The sequence below is a fragment of the Phragmites australis genome, chromosome 4 (assembly GCF_958298935.1).
Source record: "Phragmites australis chromosome 4, lpPhrAust1.1, whole genome shotgun sequence".
NCBI lineage: Eukaryota > Viridiplantae > Streptophyta > Magnoliopsida > Poales > Poaceae > Phragmites > Phragmites australis.
The window spans coordinates 25,760,864-25,778,883 of NC_084924.1; the positions used below are offsets into that span (position 1 = coordinate 25,760,864).

Here is an 18,020-nt window from a genome sequence, read left to right on the forward strand (position 1 = left end):
CACATCCAAAATCCAAGCACCAACTTGCAACCAAGGTTGGTCCCTGCCGAGCTGGCGACCATTTTCAACATGTGTGCCCGGCACAAATGACAATTGTGTCACCGGCGTCGTCGCCATCGGCCCTGAATCCTTGGACAAGTATGCTGTCGATGCTGCCATCGTCACACCACACCCACAACCATATGAACATCCCCAAGGAGCAATGCCACTTACACTCAGCACCTCCCGGCCACCGTACATCTGATGACAGCATGGCGTGATCCCACAATGACATCTGCAGCTGCATAGTACTGTTACAAGATTGGAAGACAAATTTAGACCCCTGCTCCGGATAAAAAAAACATATTATACCATATTGATATAACGATAAGAGTTAATAAAACATTTATTATCAAAAAATATGACAAAGAATAATATTTACGACAGTTTAGATCATATTAGGTAATCGACGCAGCCATGTTGATGGGGTTGGAGATATTTACAGCTCTACGCTAGAAATGGGGATGTATGTACAATGGTGGATACTGCTACAGAACCTACTGTATTCACTAACTGTTGATTCTGTACATGCCTCATCATATGACTGGTCTTCGTCTGATGAATTATTGCATTGTAAAACTTGGAACAACAGCTTCTTGCTTCATCTGAATTCATGAACCCGCGACTGCCAGCACTGTGATGAATTTTCTAGCCTACGCTTGTGGAGTTGTGGATTGACCAAATGCATCGAAACTCAGGACCTGATTAGCCCTAGGTTACAGAGTGATCTTGGTCTGAAGAGACTGCTGAAGAGAAACCTAGTAGGTGACTCTTGTGGTGGTGCATTCGGGTGATCAGGGTGCCCTTTTACTTGAAGCACAGTCTGGCCTATCTCCTGGCGTATAGCTTCGAGCGTCTTCAGCTCAACCGAGCTCCCTGCTGCATCACGAACATAGAAAGTGTTGACAGCCTTGTCACCTCTAGTTGAAACTTCTGCTCTTGTGACTGTCAAGCCATTCTCACGGAAGATGCGTGTTACATCTGATAACAGCCCCACTCTATCGCCTGTTGACAACTCTAACTTCAGGCCCTGCAAGGGATTATACACAGTCGCTGAAAAAAAGTCCACTAAAAAAAGGTCTGCTAAAAGTTTTTTTATTAACAGAAATAAGCTCATAGATGTTAGATGTTTATCTTCGAATTAGTAGTTCATCGTGTGATCTGATATAACTCTAATTTATTATTGTACTGACTTAAAGCATAGAACAAGAGGAAGAAAATTGTAAGCATGGATGAGTTAATTGTGAACAACATATTCGTACAGTAGAAAAACATGTGCTAACATCAACAAGAAAAGGACCCAAACATTGATAGTGACTCATCAATAGTGTGGCAGACAACAAAAAACACCAACTCTCCAACCACAATTTACCTCCTATAATGATTCATCACACCATTCAAGTCCCTATTTGAACAACTAAATGCAGAAGAAGCATTGGTGCCCTTAAGAAAGTAAAACAAAAGAAAAGGCATCATATCGGTGCTGATATTGCCCAATTACCTCGGATACTCTCCGTTCTATAGCTGCTTCAAGGCAATGGATAATTCGCTGCCTCTCAGCCTCTGAGTTGGCAGGTGACCCATCAATGTGCCTAATGTAATACTCCTGTTCAATCATGGTGCAATAACAAACAAAGGGTTACATGTCTAGGCCTAGCAGTAAGAATTAGATGCTGAAATGTTGCTGTGACGTACATGGTAAGCTTCCAGGCCCTCAGTATCCACACTCCCATGGAAAACCACATATTGCATATCTGTTAGAGTACAAAGTGTGTCGAAGAGAAGCTTTGATCGATCCTTACACCGGATTGTCACCACAGAATAATCTTTCTGAAGCCAATTAACAACAGAGACCATTGACTTGAGGTTGACATTTGCCCTATCCTTGTCATACCTTTCATAATCTCGGTCCTCGAGCATCATTTGGTGCAGCCTCCGCTCTGTGTGGGTTATCCCCATTGCAACTGTTGTCTTGGCATCACGGCTCCTGTTACTCCCCTTGAACACGTTGCAAAGCCGCTCCTTGATTCTGCTAAGCCTTTCTGCATCCGAGATTGCCAACCCTGACTTCCTATCAGTGACCTGCATGACTGCTGCTGCTCGTTTGTTATGTGTCCACACCTCTGCATTCACCACATTACACTCCAGATTTGTGAGAACGGCGCTCACTTCAGAGAGAAGACCGGGCCTGTCAGTCCCAGTTAGCTCTATCAAGGTGTAGTAGGAGGAAGGCTCCACTCCAACTGCTCTCCTCCGTGAAGGAAGAAAACAAGAACCAGGCCCGATAGACTGAACAAAAGGTTGACAGATTCAGCAAACTGAACAGAAGATAACCAAACAATGATGGCAACCATTACCTTGTGAATGCAATCTTTTATCCGTTCCAGCACAGATTCGTCCATTATCTTCTGCCCACTTTGATTTGTCACATTGAACACTGATAGCACAAACTGAACAACTTAGAAATTCTTATATTATTTTGATGCAAGGAATTGAAAGAAACCGTTGTGGTATTATTGTCCTACCATCCATGAACCATCCGCCATCCGAGGATATGTAGGCTTTCTTGACTATGAGTTTGAGGTCAGTGAGGACCTGCACTACCTCCAACAGTATCCCATACTTGTTGGTGCTGTCCACCTGTACCATTCAAACAAAAACCTATTCAACAACAAAAAAAGAAAAGAAAATATACGCCAAGAAATCCTATGAATTTTTTTAGGGACTCACATGAATAACTGTAGCATTTGCGCATGATGTGTTGTCAATGGTGACCCTGAACTCAGAAATTTTCATCACTTTGTTAGTAATAATCAGCAATTAACTTTGTACAGTGATAAGATTGGTAGACTTCAAATTTTTTATGAACAAAAATTTGGTGAGGAATTCGTTTGCACCTTGGAGGGTTCATCTTTTGGATAAACTTCTGGTACTCATCGTCACTATCCCACGAAGAAGTCGCCTCTCCATCTGCTAATGCTGTTCCATGAACAAACACCCGTTCAAAATTCTCAATGAAACCGCAAGTGCAACCCAGAAAAACAATATGGTCGCATCCCACATGATGATTGTGCTACTATGCTATAAAAAAAAGCTAAAAATGAAGTTTATTACCAAAAGTGGGCATCGATTTCAATAATCGAATTTAGTACCATGTCAGGTGCCTCATGAGAACAATCAAATAACTAAATTCACTTAGTAAAGAAAAAGGAAGTAATCGAGCTTTTCGATGTTTCCAAGAACCCGATGAACCAAAATTCTGGACCGCCGCAAGGAACCGAAGAATTCGAGGCAGCAGTAAAGAGCACCATCCGGCGAGCGAAACGAATTTAGTACAATTTCGCCCAAAAGAAACAAAATCAGAAAGGGGAAAAGGGAAACCAAGGACTCCGTGCGCCAAGAACGAAAGCAATCCCCGCACCACCCGACCTGAGCACAGCAATGAAGGAGCGAGAGCACGGAGTGGGCCGAAGGGAGATGAAGCACTTCTTGTTTTCACATACCCATGCTTGATGGCTATGGCGATGACTGCAGCCAATCTTGCAAAGAACCAAGAACCCCAGAAGAAGCCTCGCCCTCTCTCTCTCTCTCTCTCTCTCTCTCTCTCTGGTCTCTTGCCTTTCTTGAACGGTGAAACGGCACACGCACCCCAATCAACACTGCCCAAGCTGCAGCTGTACTCACGCTCACAGCGGGCGATGAGATAAATGCGACGACGGCGAGGGGTCGCGTGGCTGCGGCGCCCCTCCTGTCAGTGGAGCCGCCCGTCGGCCGCTGATTGGTCTCCAGTCCTGACGCAGAGAGGAGCACCTGCCCCGTACTGTACCGCACCAGAGCAAGAGGCTAAAGTGAACCTCGAGTAGCCGATGAGCCAGCTGTGGCGCCGCTGATCTTCTCGCCAGCGGCCCAGATCGAACGGCCAAACGATAGTAGCATCTACGATCTTTACTTGTACTGCCTAGCACGTGACCCTCGCTGTGGATGAATGCAAGTCATGTGAGCATGTGATCGAATCGACAGTGACTGAATGCAAACCATGTGGTCAGATATGGTCGGGTATCCATATATTTATCCATAGGAAGATACTTTAGAAATGAATACAAATAGGATTGTTTAGGATATGGGTGCGAGTCGAATTTCAATCGCTCACGAATAAACTGACATATAGTGCGCACACAGACGAAAATTCTCCAACAAAAAGGTTGATTATGTAATACATCAAAATGTTTGGAGTATTTTTCTTGTGAATCTTCGCCAAATGTTGCATCAGATCCTCAGGTATAATCCACTTTTTCATCCGTAATTGTCACACATCTTTCACCAAAACGCAGGAGATATGAGGAATAAATTATTTGTCACATCTATAGAAATGTTTGCAAAGAAGAAAGTGATTCTATGAAAAATAGAATAGGGCGTGTGAAGAACATAAAATACTCGTAATCTGAACATCTGCCACGACAGTTCAACCTATCTAATTTTATCTAATGCAAGTATGGCTATCAATTAAACATGTCCATGCACTCAATTTAGGACTTTTTATATGGTCTTTTCTTTCAAAAGAGAAAAGAAAGGTTGGATAAAGGTTGAGTAGGGCCAGAATACTTATGGGAGCAAGTACTTAGGCGATACAGGTTTTGTTGTATTTTGTAAGTATGGATGTACGGGTGGTATGAAGCAAGGTCCACCGTTACTTCTTTAATGACCATTTTATTGTTGTGTGGAGGGCAACGTGACAGTCCAAGGGTCTGTTTGGTTATTTTCTAAATAGATTAAGTAAAAATTTGGTTAGAGACTAAATTAGATCAGTACTAAATTTTGGTTGTTAAAATAGTGTTCATTTGAGATCAAACAAAAAATTTGGTTTGCAAAAAGTTTTAACAGACGGTCAAATTTATCTAGAAACACTGTAGAAACATTTTGACCCATCAAATTTTTTCGAGACAACTAAATTTTAGCCTCAAATCGAATAGATACCAAATTTTCAAAAGACGACTAAAATTTGACGACTCCCATTAACCCCTAATCAAACAGCCCCCAAGTAACAAATTAACTCGATGTGCGCATCTTCTTGTAAAAAATCGGAGGACTTCCGTTGCCGTTGGCCATTGGTCTCGTCACACCGGATGCAGAGGTGGACCTGGTTTTGTTTTTCGATGCCTCTATTTTTTCTCGCCAATTAGAAAAGTTTTCTCTTTTTTTTGGCGTGGGTTCGTCCATAAAAATACTGTTGTATGCCTTAGCACTACCGATAACCTTACTTCTAAGTCAAATGAATTGAAATTCTCAACACTTAAAAATTCACCTTCATTTCCTCGTATTTAATTTTGAACTCAGATGCAGAAGACGAATGAGCTTGCGATGGGCCAAACAAGGAAGGTCGACTGTTGCAAAAAAAAAAGTTCCAATAGACGTTCGTAAACTAGTTATTTGTTGATAAAAAAATGGTATGGTCAGATTTTTTTTTATACACTGGATAGTCCGATAATCAATGTCGTGTTATCGCCGGACTATCCGGTGCTTATAGTTCGATTTCGATCAGAAGACATATTTTCTGAAAAAAATAGTTCGGTGAGGGGTTCATTGAACACCGGACTATCTAAAGTGTAGGATGAGAATTTGGTGCAGCAAATTATGCTCTCTGTATAAAATAGTCCGGCAAATGATCCGGTGAAAACGCCGAACTATCCGGTATGTAGAAGGTCAATTTGCGCCGAAAACTTGTTCTCTGGAAAAAATACTTCGGTGGAGATTCCGGAGTATCACTGGACTATCCGATGAGAAGAAGAAGGTTTTTAGTCGAAAAAATGTTCTCTGGTGAAAATTGTCCAATGAGATCTTTGATAATCGCCGGATCATCCAGTGCGTTCAAAAAGGAAAACTTTGCAAAAAATTGTTCTCTGCAAATATTAGTCCGGTGAGGATATCTTGTGTACACCGGAGCATCCGGTGAGGGTAGGTGTGCTCTCTTGTCAAAAGTTGCTCTCTGCAAATATTGGTCTGATGACATACTTCGGTGAGTATAAATGTGACGTTGGAATATACGGTGTGTGTAAGATCGAGTCTTAGGGTTTCAGCTGAGTGAACTCGCCGGATGGTTCGGTGTTCTGGAGTTTGTTCTCACCGAACCATCCGGTGTTCAGTCCGAAACAGAATTGAAGTGGATTCGTGGATTTGTTCGGATCTTTTTTGCGATTTTGGCCGAACAAGGCATGTTTAGGGTTGGAATAGAGTCCTACTTCAATTCCCTAGGGTCAAGACCATACCCCCCTTATAAATAGTTGAGGGGTAAAGGCTGATTGCATATCCATCAGTCAATCACATCTATTGCATCTACTTTTTATTTTGCCTTTACTTTCCTGCAATTTAGGGTTAGTTCTTCGCTGCTACTTCAAATCCCTGTGGTTCGGGTGGTAGTTCTTTGTCGGTTTGCTCGTAAATTGTTCGGGCGGCGATCCCCAACGTTGTCGGTTGAAACCTTTGCTTGTAAAGCGACAAGTATCCTTGACGAACTCGTGTTGGCGAGGTGTTGCTCAATTCCACGCCAACACAAATTGGCGACTCTGCTGGGGACAAAGTTTCTTTTGCTATCTCTTAGTCGAATTCTGAAACCCTAGCCATGTCTACTTCGGAAATCGACAAAGACAACATTATAATGGTGTCCTACGATGAGTTGCCGGAAGAGGCGCGTTTGGCGCTCGACGCCGATGTGGAACGACATCGGCAAGGCGTGTTCAAGAAAGAAGACTCTCCACCGCCCGTCGACCAAGTTTAGGTAAAGCCCAATATAAGTGATGTTCCCCATGCTTTGCAAGAATACAAGTGCATGCGGTTGATCAGTCCTTAGGAGCTGCAGTGAGTAATAAAATTGATGTTTTAGCTCAGGGTTTAGATCAATCTCTTACTAGACGTTGTGATTCTATAGCTTTTGACGTGCAAAGCATTAAGGACAACATGCAAAGCATTAAGGACACATTGAAACAACCTTTGTCATTTGATGCTAGTGCTTTGAATCCTAATAACTATAGCAAATTTCAGCATGCCCCGTTTAGTTCATCAGCACAGTCTATAACACCCACACCTATGCAACAAAACATCCCGATGAGACAAATTCAAAGATGGACCAATGTGGGTTCAGCTAATGCGGCAACACCTCTGTTTAATACATTGAATACTAGTAAACCAGAGGTTTCATCATTGATTTTTCCGGTTCCAAGCACTTCATCTAGCATAACTAGTTCGGTTTCACACATAGCTAATAACCGAGCTACTGAAATTTCAGCAAGTATGCCGCTGATTCGATACAATACTGTGGTGTATAGTACATCTCCCATACCTCCACAAGGTACCGGCATACCTTATGGTCCATTACCGGAAATTTACTTCAATGTGTCTCCACCAGATACTACACATGTACAGCCCATAGTGCCTCTACAAAGCATTCCACAAAGTAGTCCAAATCTTATTCAGCCCATGGCCGAACAACCTATGAGACGTGAGAGCATTAGAGAGGACATGGCTAGTCTTTTGAAGGAGCATGTTGGGGTAGAACCTAAAAGGAGGGCACGCGTTTATCAAAAGTCATATATTGATTATTATGATACGATTCCATATCCCCGTGGGTTTAAGGTTCTTGATTTTGTCAAGTTTAATGGGGAGGATAGTAGAACCACAATAGAATACATAGGATAATTTTTTGCACAATGTGGTGAAGCCAGTAGTAGCAATGCTTGTCGTTTGCGTTTATTTCCTTTATCACTTTCCGGCAATGTATTTACTTGGTTTACTTCACTTGCACCTAATTCTATTTATACATGGGCACAACTTGAGCAAAAGTTTCATGAATACTTTTACCGGAGACACGGAGTTGAGGTTAATTCATTTGACATCGGTTACACAAAAGTATAATGAGTCTGTTTATGAATATATTAGAATATTTAGAGATAAAAAAAACCGATATTTCAGTGTTTCGCTCTCCAATAGAGATCTAGCTGAGTTAGCTTTTGCTGGGTTGCATGCACACATCCAAGAGAGGTTAGAGGGATAAGAATTTTCAGATGTGAACCAAGTTTTGCGGTGGGCTCTACCTCAAGAAAGTCGTGCCAAAGAACATAGAAATGTTCAAAGGTTTAGTGAAAAACACAAGCTAGATCGTCTGGGTGTTAATATAGTTGAATATAATGACGATTCGTTATATGATGATAGCGTAGACGTGTGTGTAGCCGAATGGACATGAAAGTCCAAATCTAAGCTATTCGTGTGCTCCGCATTGAAGCCTACTCCACAAAATAATTGGTAAGAAGAGATGAAATTCACATTCAGTGTCACTAAATGTGATAGGATATTTGATCTATTGTTACAAGAAAAGTAAATTAGCTTGTCTCCTAATCATATTATTTCATCGAGAAGATTAAGAAACGTGCATATGTAAATGGCATAATTCATATTCTCACGCTACTAATGATTGCAATGTTTTCCGTCGACAGATTCAATCACCTATTAATGAAGGACAATTGAAGTTTGCTGAAAATTCTAAGATGAAGCTAGATAATGATCCATTCCCCGTCAACATGATGAACTTTGAAGAGAAGAAGGTCTTGGTTCGGCCGTCTCAAACCGAATTGACTAAAGGCAAGAGTGTGATCATTGGTGATAATAATGTAAGACCAAAGATGATCAAACCTAAAAGTCCAGAAATTGGCCGTTGGAAAGTGAATGAAGATAAGAACAAAGCTATTAAGAAGCATGAGAAGAAAAAACTTACATTTTATACACTTTTGGCTAAATATGAGAGTGGCAAGGCCGACCAAGAAAGGGGTAGCCGGCCCGATGCTCCCGATGCTCTTAAACATCCAAGATCACCTCCGAAGTGTAAGTTTGAAGGGAGGAGGAGGTAATGGGAGGATAATATTGCAGCAGCTTCGTTCCCTCCTTTCAGACCACCAATGCCTATGATGTGGGGGTCTCCTCCGATGGTTTGTCCTCCATGTCTGTCGTGGGGCTGGTGTGCACCTTGGGCACCACCTTCTATGTCATTTGCACTATTTCACCCGGGTGGACCGCACCACAACCTTCAGCGTTCGACAGACTATCTCGTCCTAGACAAGACCGATTTGATCTAAAAAATCAGTCAAATGATAGGAGGGATAGGAGACATGTTAAGAAGGTCTATCGTGTGAAGAACACGAGTGTTTCTAATGAGAAATCAGATCTGGAACCAAAAGAAAAATAGCCAGTTGTTGATAAAAGCAAAGTGCAAAAGCAATCGGCTAATGACGGATCAAGTGGAAATAACAAAGGGGAAGTTGTAGGAGTGGTTGGTATTGATCTTGAGCTTAAGGAGACGCCACCTACAGCAGTACAACAGCACATGACGCCAAATGTTCAAGAAGCCACTTCTAGTTCAAAGTCGATCGCTAGTTCAGATGATCGGAAGGTTGAAAAGGAGAAGTCCTTGCTGCCCAGGACTAAGCCGCAGCCACCGTGGTGTCCTAGGGGTCTCTCACATTCCCAAAAGAGGAGGCTACAAAGGTTACGAAAATAAGAGTTGTGAGAAGCACAAGCTGAAAAGGTGAGAGATCAAGTATTCAATGAAATCAAGTCGATGGGGCTTATTCGGCAAAAATGGAGAGTAAAGCAAATCATAGAGCCTATTGTGACATCTAGTGATGATGAAGATGATATGCTAGAAGACTCTCCAATTCTTAGAGATAGCATTCTGCCGCATGATAAAATGGATATCAATATGGTTTTTGTTTTACCTTCGAAGTTTCAGGCTGTTGATGAAGAGATTGCTCAACTAAATCTTGGTCTGAAGGAAGCTATATTTAAAAAACCCAAATAATCGAGCCAACATTTGAGACCATTGTATGTCAAGGGACATATTGATGGAATGCCGATTTCGAGAATGCTAGTGGATAGAGGAGCCACTGTGAATCTAATGCCATATTCAGTTTCAAGAAGCTAGGAAAAGAAAACAAAGAGCTCGTAAAGACAAACTTGGTGCTTAATGGCTACACCGGTGAGCCTACGGAGATAACAGGCGTAATTTCCATGGAGCTCACCATTGGGAGCAAGACGGTCCCTACGGCCTTCTTCGTCGCCGATGTGCAAGGTAATTACAATATTTTATTAGGTCGTGATTGGATTCATGTAAATCGTTGTGTGCCTTCTAGTTTGCACCAATTCTTGATTTAATGGGTAGACGATGAAATAGAGGTTGTACATGCGGATACATCGGCTTTTGTTGCTTTGGCCGATGCTTCAGTAGATTGGCAATATGGGAATATACAGTGTCTCTCTGGTCAAGATCTTTTGAGGTATGATTTTCTTAGTGTTACTAGAGATGGTTTTGTACCCATGTCTGTACAGCCGATTTCTTCATCTCAGCTTAGCAATGTACAAAGTAATTTAGAATGGTTGCAACAGCATGTGGAGCAATATCGGTCTAAAAAGAACGATATTTATGAGACTATTGATGATTTTGATGAGATAGAAAAACTAGGACAAGGTTTTTTATCGGCTGATCCATTAGAAGAGATAGATTTAGGAGATGGTACCAACATTTGTGAATAAAAGCATGCATGATGCTCAAAAAGGTGAAATGATTGCATTACTTAAAGAATATATCGATTGTTTTGCTTAGGAGTATCATGAGATGCCGGGACTTAGCTGTGAGCTTACAGAGCATCGGTTTCCCATAAATTCGAGTTTTAGACCTCAGAAACGACCAGTTAGAAAGTTTAATCCTAACATGTATGGGTGAATCAAAGAAGAAATAAGCCGGTTGCTTGCTGCGGAGTTTATTCGTCCTTGTAGATATGCTGATTGGATATCTAATATTGTCCCAATTGAGAAGAAAAATAGTGATAAGTTGAGAGTATACATTGATTTTAGAGATTTAAATAAAGCTACTCCTAAAGATGAATATCCTATGCCCATTGCCGATATGTTGATTAATGATGCTTCTGGTCATAGAGTTATTAGTTTTTTTATGGTAATGCGGGCTATAATCAAATTTTTATGGCCGAAGAAGATATGTCTAAAACGGCTTTTCGTTGCCCGGGTTTTGTTGGTTTATTTGAATAGGTTGTTATGACATTTGGTTTAAAGAATGCCGGTGCTACTTATCAAAGAGCTATAAATTTGATCTTTCACAATTTGTTTGGTGTCATCTTGGAGATTTATATCGATGATATTGTTATCAAATCGGATGCTATGGATAGTCATTTAGCCGATTTGAGTTTAGCTTTTGAAAGAATGCATCGGTATGGTTTAAAGATGAACCCACTTAAGGGTGCTTTTGGTGTATCGACGGGTAAATTCTTAGGTTTCATAATAAATGAAATAGGCATAGAGATAGATCCTAACAAAATGGCAGCCATAGATAAGTTGGGAGCGTCACAATCAAAGAGAGATGTCCAAAAATTGCTGGGAAAGGTCAATTATTTGAGGTGTTTCATATCTAACTTATCCGGTAAGATTAGTGCTTTTACTCCGATACTTTGGTTAAAGAAATAAGCCGATTTTACTTGAGGGGTAGAACATCAATGAGCTTTTGATGATATCAAAAAATATTTGTCATCACCTCCCGTGTTAATGGCGCCCAAGGCCGGGATTCCGTTTCGGCTATATGTTGCTGCACAAGAGATGGTAATAGGTGTTGTTCTTACATAAGAAAGTGAAGGGAAATAATATGCGATCACTTATTTGAGCTGGCGTCTGTTGGATGCGGAAAAAAGGTATGCATTTATTGAAAAAATATGTTTATCTTTATACTATGTATGCACCAAGTTGAGACATTATCTGCTTTCTAGTACTTGTGTGGTTGCATACCAAACTGATGTTATTAAGTACATATTTCAAAAGCCGATTTTAAGTGGTAGAATCAAAAAATAGGCCTATTCTTTGATTGAGTATGATTTGGCTTATGAACCGTTAAGATCTATGAAAAGCCAAATCGTTGCTGATTTTATTGTTGATTATCATATTGATAGTGATGCATTGGTTAGTTTGATTAGTGTGTGTCTATGAAAATTATACTTTGATGGCTTAGCTTATAGAGAAGGTCAAGGTGTTGGTATTATTTTAACTTTCCCTAGAGGTGTTATTTTTGAAACATCGGTTCACTTAGAATACTTTTGTACCAACAAACAAATCGAGTACGAAACTCTTTTGTTATGTTTGCAAATTTTAAAGTCCATGGGCGTGACACATGTAGAAGTGTTTGGTGATTCATTATTAGTGGTGCAAGAAATTTCTAGAGTTTATCAATGCTTTGATGGGTCACTAAATAGCTATTTAGATAGATGCTTAGATATTATAGCAAGTTTTGATGATTTCAACATCGTTCACATATGTAGAGAAGAGAATATGAGGGCAAATGATTTAGCGCAGCAAGCATCTGGTTATCGAGTGAATAGAGGGATATTCTTTGTATTAGAAAAACCATTATTAGCTTGTGCTAGTGTTCTTTTGGCCAAACAACAGGAATAAGGTTCGGTTTTGCTCAAAAAATCAGATTTGCATATGTCTAGTGATTGGAGAAAGCCGATGATCGAATATTTAGAAATCCTAATTCATCGGTAGATAGAAAGACTAGGCGATAAGCTTTAAAATATGTGATGTTGGATGGTGAATAATATCGCCAAATCATAGATGAGTTGCTTCTAAAATGTCTAGGTTCAGAGCAAAGTAAAATTACTATAGGTGAAGTACATGAATGTAATGGTGGAACACATCAGTCGGCTTACAAAACGGTGTGGTTGTTAAGGAGAGCTAGATTTTATTGGCTGACTATGTTTGATGATTGCTCTAGATATTACAAAGGATGTGAAGTATGTTAAAAGTTTGGTGATATACAGTTAGCTCCTGCTTCTATGTTGAATCCTATCATCAAACCACGGCCGTTCCGAGGATAGTTTTTTGATTTCATCGGTCAAATTCATCATTCATCTTCCAAGGTCATCGCTTTATTTTGGTTGGTACGGATTACTTCACAAAGTGGACCGAGGCCGTTCCCTTGAAGAACATGACACACAAAGAGGTAATCAAGTTTATTTAGGAACATATTATTCATAGATTCGGTATTCCATAAACTTTAACTACAGATCAAAGTTCTTATTTTATTTCTCATCAAGTGCGTGAGTTTGCCGAATCACTTAGAATTAAGATTCTCAATTCCTCACCATATTATGCTCAGGCTAATGGGCAAGCCGAGTCTAGCAATAAAATTTTGATTAAGCTTATAAAGAAGAAGATAGAAGAACATCCAAAAAGGTGGCATGAGGTTTTGAGTGAAGCATTGTGGGCTCATCGTATATCTAGGCATAGTGCTACTAAAGTTACTCCTTATGAGTTAGTGTATGGACAAGATGTCATTTTGCCCGTTGAGTTAAATCTTGGCGCAATGAGAGTGGTACGACAAAATAACTTGTCAGCTGTTGATTATTATAATGCAATGATACATAGAGTAGATAACCTCAATAATGAAAGGCTTAAAGCCTTGAGAGAAATTGAAAAGGATAAGTTAAGAGTAGTTAAAGTCTACAATAAGAAAGCAAAGGCAAAATCGTTTCAAATATGGGATTTAGTTTGGAAGACGATTTTACCTATTGGGTCTAAGGATAATAAATTCGGAAAGTGGTCTCTTAGTTGGGAATATCCTTTTAAAGTTGTAGGAATTGTGCCTGTGAATTCATACATGCTGCAATATGTACAAGGAGACAAGATGCCTCGCGCTATCAATGAAAAATACTTGAAGAAATATTATCCGAGTGTTTAACAAGATGCTTGAGAAGGTAACTATACACGACCGATGTAATTTACTATCGTCCTAAAATGTATCATTGTACATGGCCAGTGTGAATATCATCGCCCTTATAACATGCACATATGGCCGATATGTTGTTTGTATCGCCCTAAGTCTTAACTAGAGTAAAATATGAAGTATTCGTGATTATTCTGTGTAAAAATATTTTTCAGTGTGCAAGCTTTAAAAAAAATAGGGGGTATGTGTTGATGGAAAAAAATGGTATGGTCAGATTTTTTTTATACACCGGATAGTTCAGTGATCAATGCTATGTCATCGCCAGACTATCCAATGCTTATAGTTCGATTTTGGCTAGAAGACATATTTTCTGGAAAAAATAGTCCGATGAGATGCTCATTGAACACCGGACTATCCGGAGAGTGGGATGAGAAGTTAGTGCAGCAAATCATGCTCTCTGTATAAAATAGTCCGACGAATGATCCGGTGAAAATGCCGGACTATCCGGTATGTGGAAGGTCAATTTGCGTCGAAAACTTGCTCTCTAGAAGAAATGGTCCGATGGAGATTCCGGGGTATCACCGGACTATCCGGTGAGAAGAAGAAGATTTTTAGCCGAAAAAATATTCTTTGATGAAAATTGTTCGGTGAGGTCTTTGATGATCGCCGGATCATCCGATGCGTTCAAAAGGAAAACTTTGCAAAAAATTTGTTCTCTACAAATATTAGTCTGGTGAGGGTGTCTGGTGTACACCGAAGCATCTGGTGAGGGCAGGTGTGCTCTCTTGTCAAAAGTCACTTTCTGCAAATATTGGTCCGGTGACATACTCCGGTGAGTATAAATGTGACGTCAAAATATTCGGTGTGTGTAAGACCGAGTTTTAGAGTTTCAGTCGAGTGAACTTGCCGGATGGTCCGGTGTTATGGAGTTTGTTCTCACTAGACTATCCGGTGTTCAGTCTGAAACCGAATCGAAGTGGATTTGTTTGAATTTCTTTCGCGATTTTGGCCGAACAGAAAAATATTTAGGGTTGGAATATAGTCCTATTTTGATTTTTTTAGGTCAAGACCATACACCCGCTTATAAATAGTTGAGGGGTGAAGACCGATTATATATCTATCAGTTAATCATATCTATTGCGTCTACTTTTCGTTTCGCCTTTACTTTCCTACAATTTATGATTAGTTCTTCGCTGCTACTTTGAATCCATGTGGTTTGGGTGACAGAATCATCCGGACCAAAAACTTTACTTGTTTGTTTGTAAACAAGTCATATACCGCTGCGAAAAGTGACAAGTATCTTTGACGGGCACATATTAGCAAGATGTTGCCCAATTTCGCAGCGATCTATCTGAATGCTGGTAAACTTGGTCGTAGTACGAGTCGGGTTGGTGGATCTGCATCAAAAGAGCACGTGCCTCAAAGATGCGCCCGGGAGGCTGCTACCAATTATTATAGTTTTGTTGGAGCCCATCTGGAGCTTTGTTGTCATCTTTAAGTGTAGTACTCTTCAAATAATGCTCTCTCTTAATTATCCCATCCGTTTAAGAACATAAGGCTTATATTTTGAATAGTCTTACCCATAAATATAAGACATATTTTTTATAAGAAATATGAGACATATTTCACCTTCCAATGTAAAACTGGTGCGTTAGTTGTTCCTCGTATGCCCATAATAAATATCCACACCTTATTTTGCAAAAACTGGTGTGTTAGCTGTGAACGGGCATGGAACTCAGTGGCAAAGACACTCGGTGTGAGCTAAGCCTGTCGGGGCTTGAACCCCAGGCATCGCACTCACCGTTAATAGCCTCCAAAAAGGCTGCGGGAAGGGGCTGTCCCGGTTGTAAAAAAATATCTTATTTTGCATGTTTACATGCATGAATTGAATATTATCCTTTAGAAAAAGCAATTAGGGGGAGTCTAGTCATTTTGATGTAGCATTGTATTTGTTGACGGAGGAAGTAAGGATGGGCTTTCATAACGGCGAGATTTTTAGAATAATAACACACGTCACATTTTAATTTTTTTCCCTAGTTGAATGAAGGTTAGATTGGATTCATCTCCTAACCCCAGGTAGTTCAATTAGTGTGGCACTAGCAGTCTTGGCCAAATGGGTGTAGTTCATGTTAAACAACATATCTCATGCTGTGGCCGAATCAAGTGCCAAACTTTGTTTATGTTGTAACCTCTTGCAAGATTTATTCCGTGGGTAACGAAATTTAGTTCGCATCTATTTTTTTTATTACCATTGGAATGGAGGAATTTTGAAGGATTCAATTTCTATTCTTTTAATTTTAGGAAGCGGAGAGGGAGACCCCTACCTGTGTTTTCACTAAAGCACAAAAGAGTCGTCCGTTTACTTTCCAATGAATAAGAGAGAGAGGTGTGGAAGCACACGCAGGCGTGGAGCGAGGCGATCAATGTATATCAGTGTACAAAAACGTTAAAAGAAAATTGCATATCAATCTCTGATATATGATAACCCATTTCTTAAAACTAGTTATTAGCCATACGCCCATACATGGTTCAGTTTTTGAGAGGATTCAGTTTGTATTCGAAATTTTGGAGGGCCTAAACAGAAGATCGCCACACAAGATTCATTTAAAATTTCTATGGAATAGGCTAATAATCCGTATATAGGGTGTGTCTTGATCTTCTCACTCGCCTGAGCCAATAGCTGGCTATTCCGATAACTATATTATATTACGGTATGATATTCGATGCAATTTGGTACGGTAAGAAAAAAGTGGTTGTATACAAGCCTAGAGCTGAGATCTTTTTCATAGTCGAAGAATGTAAGGATCAATCGACACACTTGAGCTATTGTGCATGCACAAGTGTAAAGGTCACACTCGTCACCAAGCATCGGCAAGGGGAGGCGTATCCGACGGAAGCAGGCGCCTACCGCCGATCGTCACCGGAGAGGATAGGCATCGTCATGCCATGCGGGCACGAGGCCCAGCGGAGACAGCGAGCGAAGAGCACATGAGGAAAGCGGAGAGACCCAAAGCTGACAGCCCTTTCGGCCCAGGCAAACCAGAAAATCCTTCAAGTCTTTTTTTTTTGTTTGAGTAGAGAAAATCTTTCAGGTCGAGACGAGTGGCGCAATCGGCCCATGAAGATAACATGTGCTTTCCTATTTTCTTCCAATATTCTATGGACAAGCAGTAACATGGGTAAGACGGATCCGTGTTTCATTTAACCGCAACTTTGCATTGCTATAGAAACTATTTTTAAAGAGAGTTTGTAACCGGTTTTTATAAACGTTTAGAGTAACTGTTTGTGATCGAAGATTGGTAGAAATGAACGATTTTCACAGGTATAAAATAAATCGTCTGTAAAAATCTAGTTCCACATTCCATTTCTTTAGTGAATTGTCTGAAAAATAGCTTTTTATATACGGTTCTCTTAAGGGACTATCTATGAAAATAGTTTTTCACAGACGATTATCTTAAGTAACCGTTTATGAAAACCTATTTTTAATAGGCGGTTTCTTACGTGAACCATCTATGAAAATAGCTTTTTATAGACAGACGACATAAGGACCCGCATGTGGTATGTATTTTATTTAAAAAATAATAAAGAATATATATTTTATTCTTTCTAGATTTCAACCTAACAGATTTCAACAATATTTGAATTAACACAAAGTCCAATATTTAACATAAATACAATAATATTCACAAGTATAATACTTTTACATCACAAGTCAATTTACATCACAAGCCAAATATTCAATGCAAGTATTCTTTCATCTTCCACTCACAAAGCATCGGACGGCTAGCCAATTCACATCCGAGGTCAAAGAACATGCCTCTCTTGTGAATGATTTCGTGTATGATGAAGTGGCACATGTCACGTTGGACATTTTAAATATCTTAGTCTTTGAGCGAGGTGTGGGTATATTCGATCATCCGTGCCTAAAATAAAAACACAACTTAAAAAGCTAAAACACTATTGACAACGAAAAGAGAACCAAATAAGAATGTGCAAGCACAATGATGACTTACATCCTCGGGGTTCATTGTGTACCTCCCGTTTACCATAAAAAACTGGCAAACATAGTATCCACAAAGAACGGTGTCAAAACCTTGCTTGTGGCACTTAAAAAAACATAACATATCTGTTAGTTCAATAAGACTCTTCGTCATAAGTAGTGAGATACAAGCATTATAAGTGTGTTATTATTACCGAAAAGTATGTAAGAACGGCC

At 40.0% G+C, this 18,020-nt stretch overlaps 1 protein-coding gene across 1 annotated transcript; it reads right to left on the reverse strand.

Moving 5' to 3' along the window:
* Positions 1–367: 367 nt before the first annotated feature.
* On the reverse strand, positions 368–3,823 carry LOC133915942 (ACT domain-containing protein ACR4-like). Its single transcript, XM_062359351.1, has 8 exons — positions 3,543–3,823; positions 2,937–3,018; positions 2,770–2,815; positions 2,565–2,679; positions 2,397–2,476; positions 1,735–2,328; positions 1,541–1,645; positions 368–1,069 (listed from the first exon to the last, which is right to left on the reverse strand). The coding sequence occupies exons 1-8, from the start codon at positions 3,544–3,546 to the stop codon at positions 734–736; spliced, it is 1,362 nt and encodes a 453-aa protein (XP_062215335.1). The 5' UTR covers positions 3,547–3,823; the 3' UTR covers positions 368–733.
* Positions 3,824–18,020: the final 14,197 nt, after the last annotated feature.

Bases quoted from the DNA above. Each gene is read 5' to 3' on its own strand.
- LOC133915942 (XM_062359351.1), bottom strand. The intron at 2,680-2,769 runs GTGAGTCCCTAA...TGAATGGTACAG, and splicing joins CAAATGCTACAGTTATTCAT to GTGGACAGCACCAACAAGTA. The intron at 1,646-1,734 runs GTACGTCACAGC...ATGATTGAACAG, and splicing joins AGGGCCTGGAAGCTTACCAT to GAGTATTACATTAGGCACAT.